Genomic DNA, 22041 nt, shown 5'->3' with positions numbered 1-22041 from the left:
CAACAAGCAATTGTTGATGCAAAACCGGAGTTCAAGAGAGAAATTATGGCTAAATATATGTATTTGGGAGTTATATGTGAAGACCATGACATCAGAGGTGATGTCATGACATGAATGTGAATTTGATTTAAGTGAGGAAGGGCTATGCAAAGTCACCAATTTCATTTTCTCCTCTGTAGTCAACTGATATATATCAGGAAACTGGAGGTGACCCTGGAGAAGCAGTGGGAGACCTTGGTCTTTTTAAGCTAAAGTATTTAATAGGTCTCAGTGATTACAGTTAGGTTAAAAAAAAAGCAGCGAATGGCCTCCTTTACCTAAACCAAAAAAAAAAAAAAAATCAATCTGGGAGTGAAAAACCCACAGTTTCTGGCCAAAATAAAAAACAATGACAAGAGGGGTTTGGCCTGGGACCCACTGTGGGCCAATCAATGACAGGCAAGACAGGCAATGATTTGGATTTAAGACATTGTCCTTAAGAAAGAAATCTTTCAAGGTTTCATCTATCAAAATTCATATTCCTTTGAGCAAAGCATCTGCAGGTAAGGGTGTGATATCCTATGTGGACAGAGGAAAGGGAAGGGAGGGAAAGGGGGAAAAAGGGGGGGGGTGTAAGGGAAGAAAAAAAGGAAAGAATATTCAGAGGCTATTCATTCATTAGATGTTAGATTAGTGAAACATCTATATAAAACAATAAGTTTCTAGGTTTTTCAAAAAATTAAACTAAAACACATTAAAAAAGGTAATGGTACCTAACAGATAACTTATAACCTAATATTTTTACCTAAGCAAGACTGGAAAAGGTTACTAATAAACTTCATATTTTCCTTTCTAAAACTTCACGGGATTGTGTGAAGCTGGAGAATACAAAAGAAACAATTTCCCACCTAAATCTTACCATGTTTAGCTATTAACCAGGTACATACCTTCAGGAGTTTCCATAGCAACCTTATGGACAAGCATCACAAAGAGGCATAAGGAAAATAATTTATCTGATTCTACTGTGATATTTAGTAGCTACATTCCCAGTTACTGATAGAAAACATGAACTCAAATGAATTTCTTTACCATCTTTATTTTCATAAACTCCCCCCAAAAAACTCACTTCACTTATTTTACCTATCCTCATGCATTTAAGTAGGAAGAGGCTCAAATGGAATTAAAAACTTAAATAGCTTAACCTACACCTTCTGCTAAGACAATTCAACTAATTTTTAAGAGAATGTATCCATTGATGTTCAGTCTCACAAGTGAGCAATAATGGGTCTGTGATGTCTTAGGCATCATCCAGCAGGATCAAGAACCATCACTAAAATTTCTGTTTCCTATCAAATCAGGCCATGGTATGAAATGGTTCTGGTAAAAGCAAGTGAGGAGGATATCTTTGTACAATACACTCACTCCTCACTATAATAAATATGTGAAAGTCATGCCACCATTAATTTGGTTGACATGGTATTTTTCAAAATTGGACAACTATTATTATTAAAAGTTGCCTATAATTCACATCCCAAGTGTTAAGCAAATGTGATTAAGAAAAATTTCTACATAGATATTAGTTTTTCTGGGGAAAAAGTTTTATTATTTATTAAGCTTTATTATCAATGTGCCTTAATATTCTCAAGTCTTTCCAGCCTCCAACTTCATTGCCATTTTGAGATTCTGAAGTTAATCAATATGAGCACTTATCTGACATCAATTCACATCAGTTTCCCCTCCTGAAAAGCTTTTAAGTTACAGTGTTCTCTAAAGCACATTCCAAAGCACATTCCTTCCCCTCCTCCCTTCATCAGCGTAATACCAGGGGCAAATTAGAAATTTTATTTAACAATCTGAAGAAACACTCCTCCTATAAATTGCTGATAAGCATTTTATAAAGATTTAAAAAAAAGAATTACAGCCATTGATTCAGTTTTTCAAATTAAGAGGCAATATAAATTTCAGAACATTGACTTCATAAAATGATTATTTTAAAGAACAATTAGATTTATTTTAGGGGAAAATGTCTTTGAAATATACATTTTGGTGACCACAAACAAGAAATATAAAATGTTAACTTAAACCCCTCAGATTAAATACCTAAAGGAAACTGTAGACCCTAAATCTGGTATTAAAAACATAGTGAAAATCAAAAATATTCATTCTTTCCAGTGAGAGACATGATTTATTTCACTGGCAATTTTAAGAAACACAAAGTCAAAAATCCCCTTCCTAACCCTATTCCTCATGACATCTGTCTATGAATTCAGGACCTGAGTCTTCTCACAATTAAACATCCACCCCCCACCCCCCACACCCAGTAGCTTTATTTACTTGGAATATTCTTCTGAAAGGCTTGCCTCTTTCTTCCATTTGTTATTTCTACTTTATATGAAGCAGCCTAGATTGTCCTTGATTCCCCTCCCCCATCCTATTCCTAACTTCCAGAATTCAAAGTTATGCCTTCAATCCTTCATTCCCCTCTTCTCCCTCTGCTTTTCAATTCTTAGTGAGATCCTAATCTCCCCATTAGAATGTAAGCTTCTTGAGGGCAAGACTTTCTTTTTGCTTGTATATGCATTCCCAGTGCTGAGCACAGTGGCCAGCAAATAGAATATATGTAATAAATTCTGTTTTCTTCCTTTCCATTGTACAAAAATGTTTTCAATGACTGAACACTTTAGCAATGACAACAGATTTGAAATGCATTTTCGAAGCAATGACAAGGAATTAGATTTCAAGTGCTGTGAAGCTTAATGTTACTTCACAAAGTGTTAAACTGTTCATCTTCCCTGCTGTTCATTTGGTACTGTGTAGTCACCAAAGTAATGGAAATGCAGGCCTTCTTTATTAGCGCACCATATAACCAGCATTATGCAGTGCACTTAACCATGACACCTTTGGAAAGTTTTTTAGGATACAAACACATATAGCAAATGAAATTTGTTAAAACTTATATGTAAAATGTCACTGACTGTCATTTAGAAAGTAGCTTAAAGGCTGACAACATATTAAGAACACTTGCCTTTATAGAAAGATTTACTAGTACTAGCAATGTCTTTTGCCTATTAAAATATGACAGACTGTTAATAGAGTAATTATTTTTTTATTCCAGCTATTCTTTAAAAGTATAAAGTATTCCAATATTGAAATAAAAAGCAGATATCCTACAAGGTCCAAAACTCTTAGTTATATATACATGCATGCACATAACTAATAAAGCTGGTAAGAATCTGATTTGCTAACCAGTTTTAATCAAGAATTAGGACTAAAAAACCAGACAGGGTACACACACACAATTTTTGATTTAGGGCATCAGTCAGTTTAGATTATAATTACTGGAATTTCAATAGCTAAAGTAGAAAGCAGGCATACAATAAGTATTTTAACTATACAAAATAGTATGCTCCCCCCCATTGATTTTATTTCAATGCTTTTGAATATTTTGCTATTTATTCCCTAAAATAATGAGGATTTAAATAAAAATGACCTAGATGGTAAGTACTATGCAATTTTGCTTGGGTGCCAATTAGTATATATTTTTCTCCTTTTTTGCAAATTAATCTCTAACAACTAACATGAAGGTTCTGATCCTGGAGTCTTTTTTCTAGTTTAACTCCAGTTAAAATCTATGGGTAATTTCACCCAGATTAAGATGTTGTGAATTGCTAACAGGTGAATTCAAAGGAAACACAGACAAAGAAGTCAGCAAATATTTATAGTTATATAACTTTCCCCTTCATTTCCACCAAATTCAGGAAGTGAAAGCTATTTCAACATGCCTGTTCTCTACATTAGAGAAAAATTGGTAACATGGAATATGTAACACTGATGTTCAAATAATTCCTACTCAGAGAAAGAATGACAAGTATACGAAGAATTAATCTACAACTGAATGGTTAAAAAGCATTCTCCCATCACCTGCTGTTGTAATTTAATAAAGACATGCTCCTAGAAAGTCAACTTCTCTTAAACTTACAACATCAAAAGCAATGTCAAATGGCAGTTAAGTACACTTTAGCATCAAATTTTTTCATTTAGAACAAAAAATATCAGATGATAAAGAGAATATGTTGAAGAATAAATAATAGCTAATGACAAATATAAGTGCTTTACCTGGCTAGAGCAATTTTGGTAAAATATAATTACGTGATTTTTTTGTGGTTATAGAACAATGATAAGAAACTAATAATTTCATACAAATAAAAATATGTCTCAGAGTATGAGTAAAACTTAAGAAAAATAATAGAACTACACTTGTGTCAAAGGCCAACCCATAGAAGAAAAGAAAATGCTAGCCAAAAAATTAGACAGATGCATTCATTATTTTTTCCCTAATGTTTCATATCTTAAAGTCACTCACACAAATGTTAAATCCACATGTAGTGCACTCTCTCTAGCAACACAATCCCATTTTGACATCCAAATTCCTTTACTACCTGTGCCCTAATACCTTTACAGGCTTCTTTGACCTGACTTCCCATATGTATGTGTGTGTGTGTGTGTGTGTGTGTATGTGTATGTGTATTCATTCATACACACACACACTCTCACTCTCACTCTCTCTCTCTCTCTCTCTCTCTCTCTCTCTCTCTCTCTCTCTCTCTCTCAGTGACCCTGGTTATTGGCTGTTCTCACACCAAGCTCCATCTTCTTCTGACTTGCAGTATGTCCATTGGCACTGGCTATCTCCCTTGTGGGGAAGTCTCTCCTTCTTACTTCTGCGTCCTGGCTTCTTAGTTAAAGTCTCCCTTTTGGCAAGAAGCCTGTCCCAAGCCCCCTTATTCTTAGTACCCTCCCTCTGAGATTTTTATCTGCAAATTCTCCTATATATTGTTTATACAGTTATTTGAATGTTGTCTTTCCCATAACACTGTGAGTTCCTTAAGGTTAAGGACTGTTATTTGCCTTTGTATTTCCAAAACTTAGTACAGTGCCTAGCACATGATAAATGCCCGTTGACTGACTGAGTCCTAACAACTTTTAGTTCTTCATGATTTACTTTACTATCATACTCTTCAAGATAAGTTTGATCTGAAGACTTAGATTTTGGGCCACCTGAAAATATAGTTAAATTTGAGTTTAAACTAAAGTATAATAAATTAAAATTGAAAACACTCTTATACAAAATAATTATCACTCATTTATATAGGGTTTCAACATTCACACAACATCTTCACAAGATAAGTAACGGAAAATAAAATTAACTCCAATTTTCAGATTAGGAAACTCTGAAGCTTTGAGAGCTTCTATGACCAGTCCAAGATCACATGGCCAGTAAATGACTAAAGCAGCCTCTGAAACTGGGATCAAGCAAGCCCAGTGCTTTTCCCACTACACTAGGCTGCACTGAAACAAGATTTTAGAATATTACATAGCTGTACAAAATTCTTTTGGAAGTGTAAACTGTATGAGGTAAAAAGAAACCAAGATTCTACGTGAAAGGAGAAATACAATTGGAAAACCAATTTGATAAAAATTAGTTTAAGTAGATGGTTTTAAATGAATATTTGTGGTTGAAGCTAATGTGAAAGTAATCACTTACTTTTTTTTATTAGCCATCTAACATAGAAACTATTTTGCCTTAAGTTAAAAAACAAACACCTTTCAATAACAAAATAATGTTTTGCAAGGGAATATGAAAAATGATAAGGATTAGCATTAATTCATCTGCTAGATAAAGGTATAAAACATGTTAAAAAACATTAACCATTCTTTTTAGAATACAAATATGTTAAGGTACTAACATCAATCCTAAGCTCCAACTTGGTAATGCCTGAGGAGTTTTAAGAGATATAACTGGATTCAAAATAATCTCTATAATTTTAATTGATAAGCATACTAATATTATATTATATTTTTCAAATATACAAGATTTTTCTTGTTTTTATGTTAAACCAAGAAGATGAACCCAAAATAGATATAATAACATTATTTCATTTCATCTTGGAAGAAGTGAATGAATAAATTGGTCAGAATACTGGGCATGGTAAAAGAAAAGCACTGGCTTTTAGTTCTTCACATTCATTAACAGTAGAAGAGTTCTAAGCACATTCTTAATGATTGTTTTTTCTGTTTCAAAGTCAGTATACTATCTATGAGTGTCTTGATGATTACACAACTTGCTCCCAAAAACAAATCCTTTTCACTCTTAAAAATGAGTTTGATTAGGTGGGCAACTTCCTAATCATAAAAGCATTTACTTTAATACAGGTTATAGGCAACTACTGCAGAGAAATCAGATCCGCATTTGGGATTAAGAAACAAAAAGGATGAGAAATGTTTCTATTGCTCTGTTGGTCACAAGTCCCTTCATTTCAGTTGCCTCTCTCAATATCTAGATTTAAAGTGTCATACACCTCAAACTAACTTAATGTACTCAATACAAGTCAATTACAATAAAGAAAAGCAGAGCATCTAAGGCAAGTGATTTCCCACCCCAACTCTACTCCCTAACAAGGGTCATTTTAAAAAACTTTATTTTTCACCTTCCTTATAAAAGGAGAATAATTTCTGTGCAACACTTGAGGATAAGAATAAATATAGTTGCATTTCATTCAAATACAAAAGAAAAAGGAATAACAAGTACAAAATACTAAGCAGGAAGCAAGCTACCTTTGAGAACAGCAGTGATTACTACAGTAGCACGTGCAAATCCAACATTTTTAAACATCAATTTCCATCAGAAAAGAAAAGTACCAAAACGGCCTTTCCCATTCCATTTGAACTGATTGCCTACAATAGAAACAAACATTTCCTGGGACATTAGGTTATCATCAGCTTCAGTGATGCCCAGGCCACTCAACCTTTTGTTTTTCATTTGGCCTTTCCTTGTAGAAATAGCCACCAGTTCACTGAAAATTTCAGAATTGCCTTCAATTTGCTCAGTTTGGTCACAAAAGTAAGGTCTTGCATATAGTCCCAATTCACCAGATGCATACTGCATTAGGTCTTCTTGTCCCTCCTTGTCCACTGTACCTACTTCTTCATTTGTCTGAACTTTAGGTATTTTATTTCCTAGGGGGAAAGGAAAAAATTAACAGAAATTAAGTTTTACCATGAAAACGAAGATCAACTAAAATGTAAATATTTCAACATGATCATCTAGTACAACTTCCAATTGTGTTTCTGGCCAAGATCTCTTCTAGCACCTAACAATTTTAACACAAGAACTTTAAATTTCATGACTAGATTTTTCTATCAATAAGATTAAGAGAACTTTGCCTTCCCAATATCACTAGGTTCTTACTTCTTTTCTTTTTACTCGTGAATCTAATCATACCCTGAGTCTTTGGCTCTTTGAGAGGACCTGAGCTTTAGGAATGAACAATAGGCTGATTTAGGCCAGAAATCCCTGATACAGTTGGTAGACTGTCTAATATCATGGTGTTAACTCTAGTTTTGCAATTCAAGAAAAACTGGGGAAAGAAATAAGAAAGAATTCTCTGCAATTACAAAGTCAGTGACCAGCTATGATTCCATTTATCAAGCTCCAGACTCACTAGACTCTGGACAAATCCCTTCAACCCTCTGGATCTTAGTTTACTCATTTGCTGAAAGTTGTTGAATTAGATTTCTAAAATCCTCTCACACTAGCTTACCATCCCATATCTTGCTTAACATTGCTATCTACTCTCTTCCTTCTTGACACTCTCTCCTTTGAGTCTTCCTGACCCTACTTTCTAATAACCTTTCAGCTCAAATTCTCCCCTTTTTCAAACATCCATTATTTCTGTTGAAATTGTTTCCTCCATTTTCCCAAGTTCACAGCCTCATTTTTAAGGATAAAACTTCCTTCTCTCTCCCCACCCTCCCCACCCCACAACAGATTCAATTAGGAGTGAAATTTTGCATTTTCTTCTTTTACAACACCCCTTCCCTCAGACTGCACAGCCATTACTTTAATTTGAGCCCTCATTACCAAAATGTCTCGATTAGAAATTCTCAGTGGGTGGTTTGATGAGGATCCAAAGAATTTATGTAAAAAATATTTACTGATGCTTTAAGAAATAAATAACTCTAAGAATACCGTACTTTGAATATTAAATTACCCTGGAGGTTCACAACACTTTTTTTTTGGTTGATTTTGAAAGTAATTCAAGGAACAAAAAGTACTAGGAACCACAGGTCCAGTGGCCTTTTAAATGATCTCTTTGCCTCAAGTCTCTCACCACTCCAGACTATCCTCTGCACTGTTGCCAAAATGATTTCCTTCCGAGATGACTGTGTTTACTCCTTTACTCAATCAATTCAAGAGGCTTCCTATTGTCTCAAGAATAATATACATTTCTTTGCGCATGTATATCTATATCTATATCTATATATATATATGTATATATATATATATACATATATATATATATATATACACACACACACATATATATTTATATATTTGGCAAGGCGAATGGGGTTAAGTGGCTTGCCCAAGGCCATACAGCTAGGTAATTATTAAGTGTTTGAGACCGGATTTGAACTCAGGTACTCCTGACTCCAGGGCCAGTGCTTTATCCACTACAGCACCTAGCCACCCCAATCTTTGCTTATATTTTAAATCCCCACAGACCCTGACCCCAACTTTATCTTTTTCTCAAAGAACACTATTCTCCTTCCTTGGAATCCAGTCAAACTTTCCTTCTCTCTGTTTCTATCACACACTATTCCATCTCTCATCTAGATGTCTTTGGACTGGCATTTGTCCTTCTTCACCACAGTCCAAAAACCCTCTTTCTTTAAGATGTGGCTAGATATTATCCTCAGCCTGAAGTTTCTCTGATCCTTCCAATTCCTAGTGCCTACTCTCTTAACCAACTTTGTGTTTAACCAACTTTGTATTTATTTGTATTATTTTTCTTTAACTTTTAATTTTGTATATACTTCAATATGTATTTATGTGGCCCATTAGAATTTGAATCCCCAGCCCCTAACAGTGCCTGGCACTCAGCAAAAGCTTAACAAATACTTGTTTGGCAAGGTAATTAAGCTTAAATGACTTGCTCAGGGTCACACAGCTAATGTCAAGTGTCTGAGACAACATTTGAACTCAGGTCTTCCTGACTGCAGGACCAGTGCTCTATCCACTGTGTCATCTAGCTGCCCCCTTCTCTTTTTAAGAACTTTGAACTATGCATTTAGTAAAATTAATACATAAAAACAAGATCAGTTATTAAGGGGTTTTATTCAAAGAGAACATGAGAATGATGACTATATACACTGTCTCCAATTTGAGATAAAAATAGTAACTAAACATTTCGTTTTTAGTTGTCTATTAATCCCTGTTCTCCTATGTAAAATGCTAGGGGTTTTAGATAAGATTAATTGAGTATCTTTATTAATTTAAGTATTAATTTGAGTATCTTTATCATTAAAATTATATTTAAAATATTTTCCTAAAATTTAGAAATGGAACTATCAGCATTATCTTCTTATAACTATGAGATTCTCTCCACACCCAGTACACCCAGTGCACAATTAATGTACTACAATAGGTCAAAATGGCAAATGTTATTTTGTTTTCCTGGATCTTCTAGCTATCTTGCCTCAACCTATGCCCACAATTTTGGGAATAGCTAATATATCCTTTCCTTATCAAACCAAACATCAAGTGACTATTATGGATTGTATAAGTATATACAAAAATTAGAAAGGATAAAGTTCCTACTCTAAGGCAAAAAAAACTGAAAGGGGGAAATGTGACAAATATTCAACTAAGGACCATACTTTTCCCCCTAGATCCAGATACGAAGAGAAGAAGAGCAGAATCACACAACTGGAACACTGCCCAATAGTTTTATGTCCAGTCCAAACCATCTGATTAAGGGAAAAGGATTTTTCCCCCCAAAGAAGAAATGAAAGTAGGGGACAAAGAAACAAAGTCTTAGGTCTAGTTTAGATAAAACAGACATAAACTATGTCTAGATTTTTATATTAAGGAATTAATAAAAATAGATTACCTTCAGATCCATCTTGAGTATTTCCTTGCAGGTCAGAAAAAATTTTAGGTTTCACCAAGACAACACCATAGCCTTCATTATTATGTATGACATTATTCACCATGGTTATTTTGGGAATGTCATAGTGTTCATCTAAGAAATCCTATGACATTGAAAACAAATGTTTTAAGGAACTGTCACAGCCAACACTGTCTGATTTTTAAAATTTTCTCCTCACTTTTTTCCAGACTAGTCTAAAAATAAAGATGAAGTAAAAAGCTAAGCTTTTAATATGTTACAGCAGACTGAGCTCTGAGTGGCATACAATACAATATTTTCTCTTCCAAGTATAGGGAAAGGAAAAATTCCCTATAAGAGACAGAAAACTTCTAATCACCAACTATTGATAATACTGAAATTCATATACCACAAATGTTTTTTTCACAAGCAAAAGGCAACAGAACATGACAATGTAATAAAAACTGTGAAATCAATCTAACTTTGTAAAAGAGCATACTTCAGTTTGAACTCACCTTAATTAGTATGCCTTCTTTGCAATGATGTATCCCATTGTCACTCAAAGTACATTTACTTCCTGGATATATTTCTATACCTGCACCCTATAAATTAATTTGAGATATTAGTCATAATAGTTTAAAAAGGTAAATGAAAAAGTTAGAGACATAAAACTAAATATATTCTCATTAATATTTAGTTTCTTAAAATACTACAAAAATAGAGTACTTATACAAATCACTTTTTATTAGGCATTCCTAATCAGTGTTTCTATTTGTTCTATTTCTACTGGGTTGCATGTTTATCACACTTACACATAAGACACTTCTTCAGAGTTTCAACACCTGAGTCCTGCAGTGGCTTCTTTCATTCAGGGCAGTTCAACTTTCTGATTCTAAAAAGGTGTTATTTAACAATTTCCTTGGAAGACAAAACTTATTCAAAATGACCACTCAACTCTGACAAACTCAATTAAAGGGAAACCTAAATAAGTTAGGGAAGATTTTTTAAGATATTGTTGCCCCTCTGATGCCTCATTTTAGTCAGTGACTACTGAATGCAAATGACTGTAGAAAAATACAGAATAGCACTTTACAAATAAGGAAAATATAGCCCAAACAGGTTAAGCAACTATCCAGGGGTAAGAACTTAGTATTTGAAGAAATTGCTGGGAAAACTGGAGAGTAGTTTGACAGAAAGTAGGCATAAACTAACATTTCACACTGTATACCAAGACAAGATCAAAATGAGTACATGATTTAGGTATAAAGAGTGTTATAAGAAAATTAAAGAAGCATGGAAAGTTTTATGTGTCATATCTATGGACAAAGGAAGAGTTTATGACCAAACCACAAGAAGTATAACAGATAATTTAAATATACGAAATTTTAAAAGGTTTTTTTGTACGAACAAATCTAATACAGCCAAAATTAGAAGGAAAGCAGAAAACTCAGGGAGAAAAAAGATTTTAGCAAGTTTTTCTAATAAAGACCTCTTTGCTCAGATTTTTTTTTTTGCAAGGCAAATGAGGTTAAAGTGGCTTGCCCAAGGCCACACAGCTAAGCAATTATTAAGTGTCTGAGGCCAGATTTGAATACAGGTACTCCTGACTCCAGGGCTGGTGCTCTATCCACCACACCACTAGTTGCCCCTTAAAATGGTAATTGTCAAAACAATTTGATATGGACTAAAAATTATAAAGATTGATCAGTGGAATAAATATATATATATATATATATATATATAAACAAATAAATCTAGTGGCCTAGTATTTGATAAATCCAAACTTCCTAGTTACTGGGAAAAAAGTCAACTATTTGATAAAAAGCTCCTGATAAATAGTATTATCAATATTAATATTTCTTAAACACCAATACAGCAATTAAGTTTAGACTAACCTCATATCTTATACCAAGAAAAGCTCCAAAATAATGTGTGATATAGATATTAAAAAGTCACAGATTAACAAATTAAAGGAACAAGAAGAAACTGCCTTTCAGATGTTTGGATAGGGGAAGGTTCACAACTAAATAAGGAATGGAGAAAGAAGATCACAGAAAATAAAAATGGAGAATTTTGATAAATAAAATTTGAAGGGTTTTGTACAAAAATCTAATATAGCTAAGATTAAAAGGAAAACCGATTGGGGAAAAATATTTTTCTGATATCACTCATTTCCAAGATATGTAAGTAATTGATTCAGATTTATAAGAACAGGTGTTATTTTTATTGATAAATGATCTAAAGATATGAACAGGTAGTCCTCAAGAGAAAAAAATCAAAGTCATGTGGAGGCCATCTGAAAAAATGCTACAAATTGGAGAAATTAAAGCTACTCCAAAAGTTTCCTTAACACTCATCATATTGGCAAAGCTCACAAAAAAGAAAATGAGAAATATTAGAAGGGCTAGGAAAACAGGTAACATTAGTGGCACTGTGATTTGGTCTAAACATTCTATAAAGCAATTCGGAATTATGTACCAAAGCTATGTATGTCCTTTGACCTGGTGATAACTATCAATAAAGTCTATATCTCAAAGGAATGGAAAAAAAAAAGAAAAAAGAACAGTATGTACAAAAAATATTTATAGAAGCTCTTTTTGTAGTGGCAAAGAACTGAAATTAAAATGGTTCCTATCAATTGGGGAAGGTTGAAGAATTATGATCTATGAATGGAATGGAATATTACTGTGCTGTAAGAAATTAAGAAACAGGAGACCAGGGATGATTTTATAAATTGACAGAGTAGAGGCAGAATAATTTAAACTATAACATCAATACTGTAAAAACAACCAAATCTGAAAGAAATAAGGATTCTGATGAAAGAATCAGCCATGATTTCTCTTCATCAAAGGATTACTGAAGAAAGCTGTCCAATGGGGGCGGCTAGGTGGCACAGTGGATGGAGCACCAGGTCTGGAGTCAGGAGTACCTGAATTCAAACCTCGGACACTTAGTGATTGCCTAGCTAGTGTGGCCTCAGGCAAGCCACTTAACTCCATTGTCTTAAAAAAAAAACCTAAAAAAATTTACTAAAAAAAAAAAGAAAGAAGAAGAAGCTGTCCACCACTAATATGAAGACTAATATGAAGAACTGACATGGTCAATATGGGAATTTGCTTTTCTTAACCAAGTTTATATGACACAAGGATTCTATATTTCTTTCATTCTTCCTTTCTTTTTAGTATGGAGAAGGTAGAAGAGAGAAAAAAATGCTAGATAACTGAAAAAAAAATTTTCAATGGATTTAGTAACAATTTTAGTACCAAAACCTCATAGGGCTGTTAAAAGGAAGAGGCTTTGTAAATTTTAATGTTCTATATACAAATGTGAAATTATCATTTACTGAGTAACAACTATAGTAGGCACGCACAAGACACTATAACCATTACATCAAGCCACTTTTCTATTAGTAGTAACTCCTTATGCCAAGTCATTCACTCTTGCTGAGACTTTTTCCTTTTGACTCCTGGCAAGTATCAGCCTAGAGGTAGTTAAATAACCTGTGGCCATGCAACAGAACAGGTTATATGGAGATCAATTAGACAAAGTACCCTTATATCTTTTTGTTATAAATAAATTATACTAACCAACCTCTTAGGAAGTAAGAGAACCAGGTATAAGAAATCATGAAGGAAAAGAGAAAGTCAATAACTTTAAATGATTTATATTAGACTATTAAGAGCTAGTTAACTAAGAAACATTCTTTTAAAAGACTAAATTTCTCTTCAATTTCACTTCCTCGATTTTTGGGGTTTATTATTCCTGTTTCTGTGTACTTGAAAAATGCTCAATAAGATTTTTTAACTTTTGCATGGTTTTGTTGGCTTATTAAAAAACAATGATATGGAGTGCTTTACAAGTAAACAGTGTTGGGGTGGCTAGGTGGCGTAGTAGTCAGGAGGTCTGGAGTCAGGAGTACCTGGGTTCAAATCCAGTCTCAGACACTTAATAATTACCTAGCTGTGTGGCCTTGGGCAAGCCACTTAACCCCATTTGCCTTGCAAAAACCTAAAAAAAAAAAAACAAAACCCAAAGAAGTAAACAGTGTTGTATACTATACCTTGGCCCCATATAAGTCAGAATTTTTCATTAGTAATTCTGCAGATGTTCGAACTGTTACTCCTGTAGTCTCACACTGCAATACACAGTTTTCCAATGTGGTCTTACCATGGTGAATACCTGTGATGGAAATGTTCATCTAGTATTAGCTGCATTAGAAGTTATCTTGTCTCTTCTAACATTGACATATTAACTAGATCAAGGCTGTCCAACTTTATTTTTTTTAACCTTACTTTGAAAAGATTTCACTGAAATAATAGACAATATATTTTCATTTGCTATTTTAGTGAGAGCTCTGAATTAGCTTCATTTACTAAAGCATTTAGTAAATCCACAGGGGACTGCATAAAATCATACTGTGGGCTACCTACAATCTACTGGCTGCATTATGGACAGCCATGAACTAGATATTTTTAGAGGGCTTCCAATTAAAGTCTACATGATGTAATTCCCTAAAACTAATTGTAAATTGACAATAGCAATGCCTCACAAAACATATTCTAATATTATCAACTAAGAACACACAGAAGGACTTTGATGGCCATAAAAGAACCAAATAAAGTTCTTGAATTTTCATTAGTGAATACATTCACCTTTCTTGTAGAATATTGTGGATAAAAAAAGCAAATCACAAGTTCTACAAAGAGGTTATAAATCGTGGGAGATAAGTTACATGGCAGCTTGCAGTTTCAATTTAAGGTTAGAGCTAAATCTAAGTTAAAGAAACAGATTACAAGTATTAGAATTCAAAAAGAATATTAAGGAAACTTGGCCAAATGTGGAGATACACAAAATTTACAAAAAAAATTTTTATGAACTATTTTTCACATACTTTTGGGGAAGCTTCCTATCTTGTACACTCCAAATACAAAAATAATCAGCCATCCATTCACTACAAGGTGATGAGAACTTAAGGATTTGTTTTATTACTTAATCTGATAAACACCAAATTTTTCTTCCAGGGTTGAAGATTCAACAGATTCAGATACTTACTCAAGATTCCTTCCACAGCATCATGCTGAACAAATTTCACATTTGAGATTTTAACATTGGCACCCGTACAATCTACAAAATTGTCTCCTTTTCCCCTCTTTTCTATCACAATATCATCCGGAAGACCATATCCTACAAAGAAAAAAAAATCAAGATAAATTGAGAAAAATATAAATTTAGTCTGAAAGATGTGTTTCTATGATTCATTGGATTCTAAATCATAGCTACAAAAGCACGCAATCCAGGAATTTAGATAAAATAATTTAATTTGGGCAAAGAATTGATACACTCCACTGATTCTTCACTGTAAAGTTTCCCTTTTGACACCTAATGGTATCTTAACTAACATTTTCCCAAACTACACCAGGTGACTTTCAGTCACTTCAATCTGAGTATTTGCTAGAAAACAGGATCAGAAATAATCATTGTTACTAATATACCTGGTCATAAAATCACTATAAGCCTTAAATGTATGAAGTTGAATCAAAAGAATATAGTGACCAGTCTAAATTAGATTAAGAAGGCAAACCTGAACCTCTCATTTACTAAAGCATTTAGTAAATCCACAGTGGACTGCATAAAATTGCACTGTGGGCTACTTACACCCTATTGGCTGCATTTTGGACAGCCATGAACTAGATATTCTTAGAGGGCTTCCAATTAAAGTCTCCATGATGTAATTCCCCCAAACTAATTGTAAATGATGATCAACAATATATTTTATAAGAACCATATTATTTTATTGTTGAAAAAAATCCAACCTCCCTTTGTTATTGAACACCTACTATAAGCAAGGCACTATGCTGTTTTACCTTCAAAATTTGGGGAAAAAATATCAAAAAATTGTTCTAATTCTATGTGAAAGAAAAGCATTATACATGGGAATAACATTTTCAATGGTTATGGCATTCAATAAAGAATAATGTCCACAACAGAAAAGAAAAATTAGTACATTCCATTAAGGTCATAACCCAATAATTCAGTTTTCAAATAAAAAACCCTTTCATTTGTTATATAGCTAAAAAAAGTTTATGACTTTTTTCACCTGCCTCAAATTTTCACTAGCCTCAGTCAAAAATAGAAAACATACCATGGTCTTTGAATAATCCACTATGGAAAAAAGATGTTCAGTACATGGCATTAGTATTTTTTTTTCATTTCAAGAAAAATTCAAGAGCACAATTTCTTGTCTTAACTTCTCAGTTCAGTGAATTCTAAGTATGAATGCACCACTATGCACTAAATACATAATACAGTACTTCTATATATTCCAAATTTCCAAATTCAAATTTGTATATTGGCAAATTTTGGTAAACTTTAGGTTGTACTTTTTAATGACACAACAAGACCTTGATTAAGGTTGTCTTACTTGGAACAACTGAGAATTTATTTCAAATAATACAAAACATCTGTAATTTCAACAGGATGGATACTGCTTTCACTGACAGATAATAATCTCAGCTCAGGAGCAGGTATGGATAAAAATCATTTCACCTTTTGGTCAGTCTTTTGATGATTCAACTTTGAACTCACAGTCTATTCCATGTAGATAAGATTTTTGTCAGAGCTTAAATTCTAAAGTAATAATTTTCAAATACCCTGAGTCATCTTTACTGCACAATAAGGCATCAAAACCTCAGTGGATCTTAATACCATTTGCTAGGCTCTATGTCTATATCATTACTTATTTCCTTGACTGCAAAGAAGCGAAAGATTGATTAATTATTCCATTTCAATTCAAATATTTACTAAATAATCACTATAAACAAAAAATTGTTCAAGAACTAGGGATACAAAGACAAAAATAAAGCTTATATTCTACTGCTGGCATAATAAAATATACATAAAGAACATAGGATATATTTTGGGGGAAGAAAAAGACAGTAAATGTTCTGGGAAAATTTGAAAGTCAAGTAATAGAAATTATCAAAAGATGAAACAGATGATTTTGACTACATAAAATGTAAAGGCTTTTAAACAAAATAAGAAAAAGTTTAGAAGTGAAATAGAAGTCAGGGGAAAATAATTATACCAATTATTAAAAATTAAAAAATGGATATCCAAAACATACAGAATATTGGAACAAATAACACTAAAAAGTCATTCCCAATAGATAAACAATATTTCAAAGGAAGAGTGGCAAATTATAAAATGGGAATATGAAATCATACTTCAGGGTCAGTGCTCTATCCACTATACCATCTAGTTGCCCCTGAAAGCATGCATCAGATCATTAAGAGTATGATTCATACAAATTTCAAAACACTTGACTTTTCACCTCACTCCAAGAAAACTGACAAAAAAAAATGAAAATTCTAGAAGTCAGTACTGGAGAGATTGGAGCCAGGCACCAATAGCAGCTGTCAGAATAACTTCATCATTCTATGTATCAGTTTGGAACATGCAAGAAACCTAACAAGTAAGAATTCATGCCCTTGGATGCAGCAACCCCCCAGCAAGGCAATAAAGTTCCATTACATATCAGAACACATTCATAGGAACATTTTTTGAAGAAAAAAAGAACTGGAAGCAAAGAGGGTACCCATTAATTGGGCTACAGTTGAAAGAAAAGAACTATGGTATATGAATGCAATGGATTATTGTGCTGTATGAAATGAGAAATATATGAAATTCAGAGAAACTTTATAGAAGTTAGACACAGGAGTGTAACACACATGCATATACATATATGTGTATACACACACACACACACACACACACATACACACACACATATATATATATTCACATTAATTTTATATATGCCTTTATATAAAGCTTAGGAATTATGACAAAGACTTTTGAGACAAATGTGAAACTGACTGAAGTGGTATCAATATTATACAGCATATAGCTAACATTTATACATCTCTTACTACATTCTAGGCCCTGTCTGTGCTGTTTTACTTACTTATTATCCCATTTGATAGGGTAGAACTGTTTTTGCCTTTTTTTTAATCCTCAGTGCTTAGCACAGTGACTGGTGTGTAGTAGGTAATTAAGAAATGTGTATTTTTATTTTTCAAAGTAAGAAAAAAAAGTCATGCACAGAAAAACAAGAGGATTCATAATATAAAATAATAAATTTCGATTTTGAGAAAGTCTATGTAATAAAAAACATTGTGTTCAAAATTGTCCATTTTTTCTTTGCTTCCTTGTAGGTTTTCTTCTGTTCTCTGCTGTGCACTGTTTATTTTACCTCCCACCCACCCCCTCACCCAGAACAGCATGGATATATCTCTATATATCTATCTATATCTATCTACCTATCTATCTACATCTATATCTATATCTATATATCTCAATAGACATATATTTTTACACATACTTAATACACATACCTATATATACCCATATACACCTGCATACATATTTAGTTTGTAGCTCTCATTTATATTCTCTACTTCTTGCTATCTAGTCCTTATGTTCCTTAATCAACCACCCTTGTAAAAATCCCGCCCTTACACAGCTTTCTATAGTCTCCTCTTCATTCATCTACTCAACCCTTCTACACCTCCATTAATCTATATACCCTTATATATAGAGATATACATACATATACACACACACAAATATGACTTATCTTATTCCTTACCCTCTAACTCTTTACCCTCCCTATCCCCCTCCTCTAATTTCTTTCTCAATTTATATTTTTATAGCCTAAGTTATGTGTAGATATGTATTGTTTCCTCTAATTCCTCTGAATCAATTCTCACATTTCATTTGGATAAAATAGTAACTTTTTTTTTAAACTTTTAAGAATCCCATTCTACTCAGCATCACCTCCACTTTCCTTCTACCTAGTCAATTACTAATAACAATCTTGGATTTACATATCCATGTATAAATACTTGTCCTTATTGAATTCCTCATAATTAGTTTCTGAGGTTTACTTTATATTTCTTTTGGTTCTTGTATGTCAAATTTTCTGTTAAGTTCAGGTGATTTTTGCAACAAAATTCAGAAAGTCTTGGGGCAGCTAGGTGGCACAGTGGATAGAGCACCGGCCCTGGAGTCAGGAGTACCTGGGTTCAAATCCAGCATCAGACACTTAATAATTACCTAGCTGTGTGGCCTTGGGCAGCCACTTAACCCCATTTGCCTTGCAAAAAAAAAATAAAATAAAATAAGAAAGCCTGGCAATTCATCAAAATTTCAATTTTTTTGGTCAGAATTATGCTTAACTTTGCTGGGTATGATATCTTTGGCCACAACCCTTCTTTGGCTGCCCCCACCTCAATTTAAAAAAAAATATTTTTAGCTCCTTTTTCTTATATTCAGCTCTAGGGCTAGCTTTGTCCTGGGTCCAATCTATGCACTCCTGTGCCCCTCCAAGTCACAGCAGGGGGTTTCTCAGTACAATGTGCTGGAAATGATTTAGTTTCCAAGAATCCTCCAGTGACCATAACCTTCTGTTCTCCCTCTGGCCTAAGACCATAACCAAAACTGGCTGTTTAAGTGTCGACAACCAGAAGCACCACTGCCTCTGCACTTATTGGGCATGTGCTATTCCCTCCTGCCCCGAACCACATCTTGCCTGCACAGCTGGGCCTGGCATCCCTTATCAGCAGAGGCTTTCTCTCTCTTCTCCCACTCAGACACCTGATTTCTCACACTATCCAGGAGGTGAAAATTCCTGTAGTTGAGGCTGAGGATACTTCCCAATCCAGCTCTCCTGAGGATTCATCTTTTGCTATTTCAGGGAGGTGGTTGAAGATGTTGAAACTTCACTCGGCCATCAGAACCCTGGGACCTTCCTTTGGATCTCCCAGAAGGAAGATGTTCTGCCAGAATTTTTTTGTTTTTGCTGCTCTATTTTCACCCTGAGGTCTTTTTATTTTAACTTGTAGGTAGAGGAAATCTAGAGAACTTGGAATTTTCTGCCAATTCTGCCATCTTCCCAGAATCCCCTCTAGTGATAGTCTTAAGGAAGAAATAAAAAACATACCATGACCCTCAAAGTAGAAAATGGGGAGAGACTACAAGAGAGCATCTCTCTATAGTAGACTGTTTTTCTATAATCACCAGATATAGAAAACTTGATTGTTTTTCTATAGCACCAGATAGGGTTCAGTCTCAGCAGAGGAGCAAGAGTAAATAAACATGACGTAAAGACAAAAAGAGGAAATTACCCTTCAGTTTGGTGGGGTGCATTGAAGTGGAACAGCTCAATTCTCTCAAAACTACTATAACAAGGATTAAAAAAGAACACCAAACTGAAAAATGATAAATAAATCCAAAAAATTATAATAAGAACACTTTGCCAGCTCAGATCCCAACAGAGACTTGCAAGCAATAGTGAACAGGTACAGACAGGCCTTATTTGCAGAGCAGAGAAGTTTTCTAGCTCACAAATCAGGAATAAGCCAAGATCTAGGGAAGCCTAGAACCTTAAATTGTGTAGAGTAGGGACAGGAAAATGAATACTGATGCATGGTCTAGCCAAGAATCCCAGGACCCTGTAGCTGTGCTGCTCTGACCCTAAAAGGAGACTAGAAGCCTGTAGGGCTCAATCTGGGAAAGCTATCATCAGAGTGCACCCTGAATCAGATCATTCAATATAAAGGTTCAAGCTGGACAGCTACTCCTAGGATACCTGAAGAACACACTGCTCATTACCCAGATAATGCAAAGATCTATATATTAGCACAAATAATTTTTATGAGATAAAATATAAGGAAGAGATTTTCTCAATACCCTGAACTGACTGAATGAATTCAAACATTGCTATATACATAGCAATGTGCTATGAGCTTTAGAGACAAAGATAAAAAATTATATAACCTAGAGCCTCAGGGACTTTATCATCTAATAGAAAGAATGTTGTTGTCCTTCAGTCATTTCAGTTGGATTCAAGTCTTCATGACCCCATTTGGGGTTCTATTGGCAAAGATGGGATGGTTTGTCATTTCCTTCTCCAGCTTATTTTCAAATGAGGACACTAAAGCAAATAGGATGAAGAGTCACACAGCTAGAAAGTGACTGAATCTTACTCCAGACCCTATCCACAGCAGCACCTAACTGCTTAGAAAGAATGACACCTGTACAAATAATCATGCAAGCTATGATACATTAAGTGGATAAGAGATCAGTAAGACATAAGAGACTCAGGAAAAAAACCCCTCTAATTTTGAGGAAAGATGGGAAAAGGGGGAAGGAGAATAGGGTAGATTCATAGAAAAGGCAGTTTAAGCTAGATCTTGAGGGAAATTAAGGATTTCAAAAAATGGAGGGAAAGAAGGGTAAGGAATTCATTCCAATCAAATTTTTGGAGGTTTAAGAGGATAGAACAAAGTCAGGAAAGAGCTAGTATTTCTATCTAACCCAAACATAAAATAATCAAAGATTAGTGTGAGAGAAAACTGGAAAGGCAGGTTGGGACTAGAATATGTAGAGTTTTGAATGTCAGCCTTAGTAGTTGATATTTTATCCTATAAATAATAGAGATTCTGTGAAGCCTCCTGAATAAGGGAATAATAATACAATTATACCTATACATTAAAAATCTTTCAATAAGCATTTATTAAGCATTTATTCTGTGCCAGACTCTGAATGAAGTGCTGAAATTACAAAGACAGGGGCAGCTAACTGGCACAGTGGATAGACCACCAGCCCTAGAGTCAGGAGGACCTGAGTTCAAATCTGAACTCAGACACTTAACTGCCTGGCTGTGTGACTGGAGGCAAGTCACTTAACCCCATTGCCTTGAATAAATAAAATTTTATAAAAATACAAAGATAAAAAAAATGAAATGATCCTTGCTCTCAAGGAATTTACTTCTGTTAAGTGAAAATTTTACTGCACAAACCAGGAGGCATTCAATTTCTCACTAGTGGAATGAAAAACTTAAGTACTTGCAATTTCTATTTATTCATATCAAAGAAAAAAAATCATGCAGACAAATTTCTAAAAATGTCCACTGTTAGTAAATCCACACTTTTTTTACCCTTATAGGTACCAACAGTTATTCTTTAAAAAGTTTTTATTTGGATACTATATAGCTATTTATTATGCTCAAGCAATTATGTTATAATTTCCTTACCAAATCAAGAAATCCTAT

At 33.9% G+C, this 22041-nt stretch overlaps 1 protein-coding gene across 1 annotated transcript in view; it reads right to left on the bottom strand.

The window, feature by feature from the left end:
* Positions 1–2445: 2445 nt before the first annotated feature.
* The window catches only part of SHCBP1 (SHC binding and spindle associated 1), a 37403-nt gene continuing 17807 nt past the window's right edge, over positions 2446–22041 (bottom strand). The window contains exons 10-14 of the mRNA XM_074211436.1: positions 14982–15113; positions 13990–14108; positions 10445–10531; positions 9933–10074; positions 2446–6996 (exon numbers count right to left, since the gene is read on the bottom strand). Coding sequence (XP_074067537.1) covers positions 6662–6996; positions 9933–10074; positions 10445–10531; positions 13990–14108; positions 14982–15113 — 815 coding nt within the window. The 3' untranslated portion in view covers positions 2446–6661. The remainder of the gene's footprint in view (positions 6997–9932; positions 10075–10444; positions 10532–13989; positions 14109–14981; positions 15114–22041) is intronic.

The sequence above is a fragment of the Macrotis lagotis genome, chromosome 1, assembly GCF_037893015.1.
Source record: "Macrotis lagotis isolate mMagLag1 chromosome 1, bilby.v1.9.chrom.fasta, whole genome shotgun sequence".
In the NCBI taxonomy this organism is placed as follows: domain Eukaryota; kingdom Metazoa; phylum Chordata; class Mammalia; order Peramelemorphia; family Peramelidae; genus Macrotis; species Macrotis lagotis.
The sequence above is the reverse complement of the archived record's forward strand: the minus strand, read 5'-3'. Positions and strand labels throughout refer to the sequence as shown.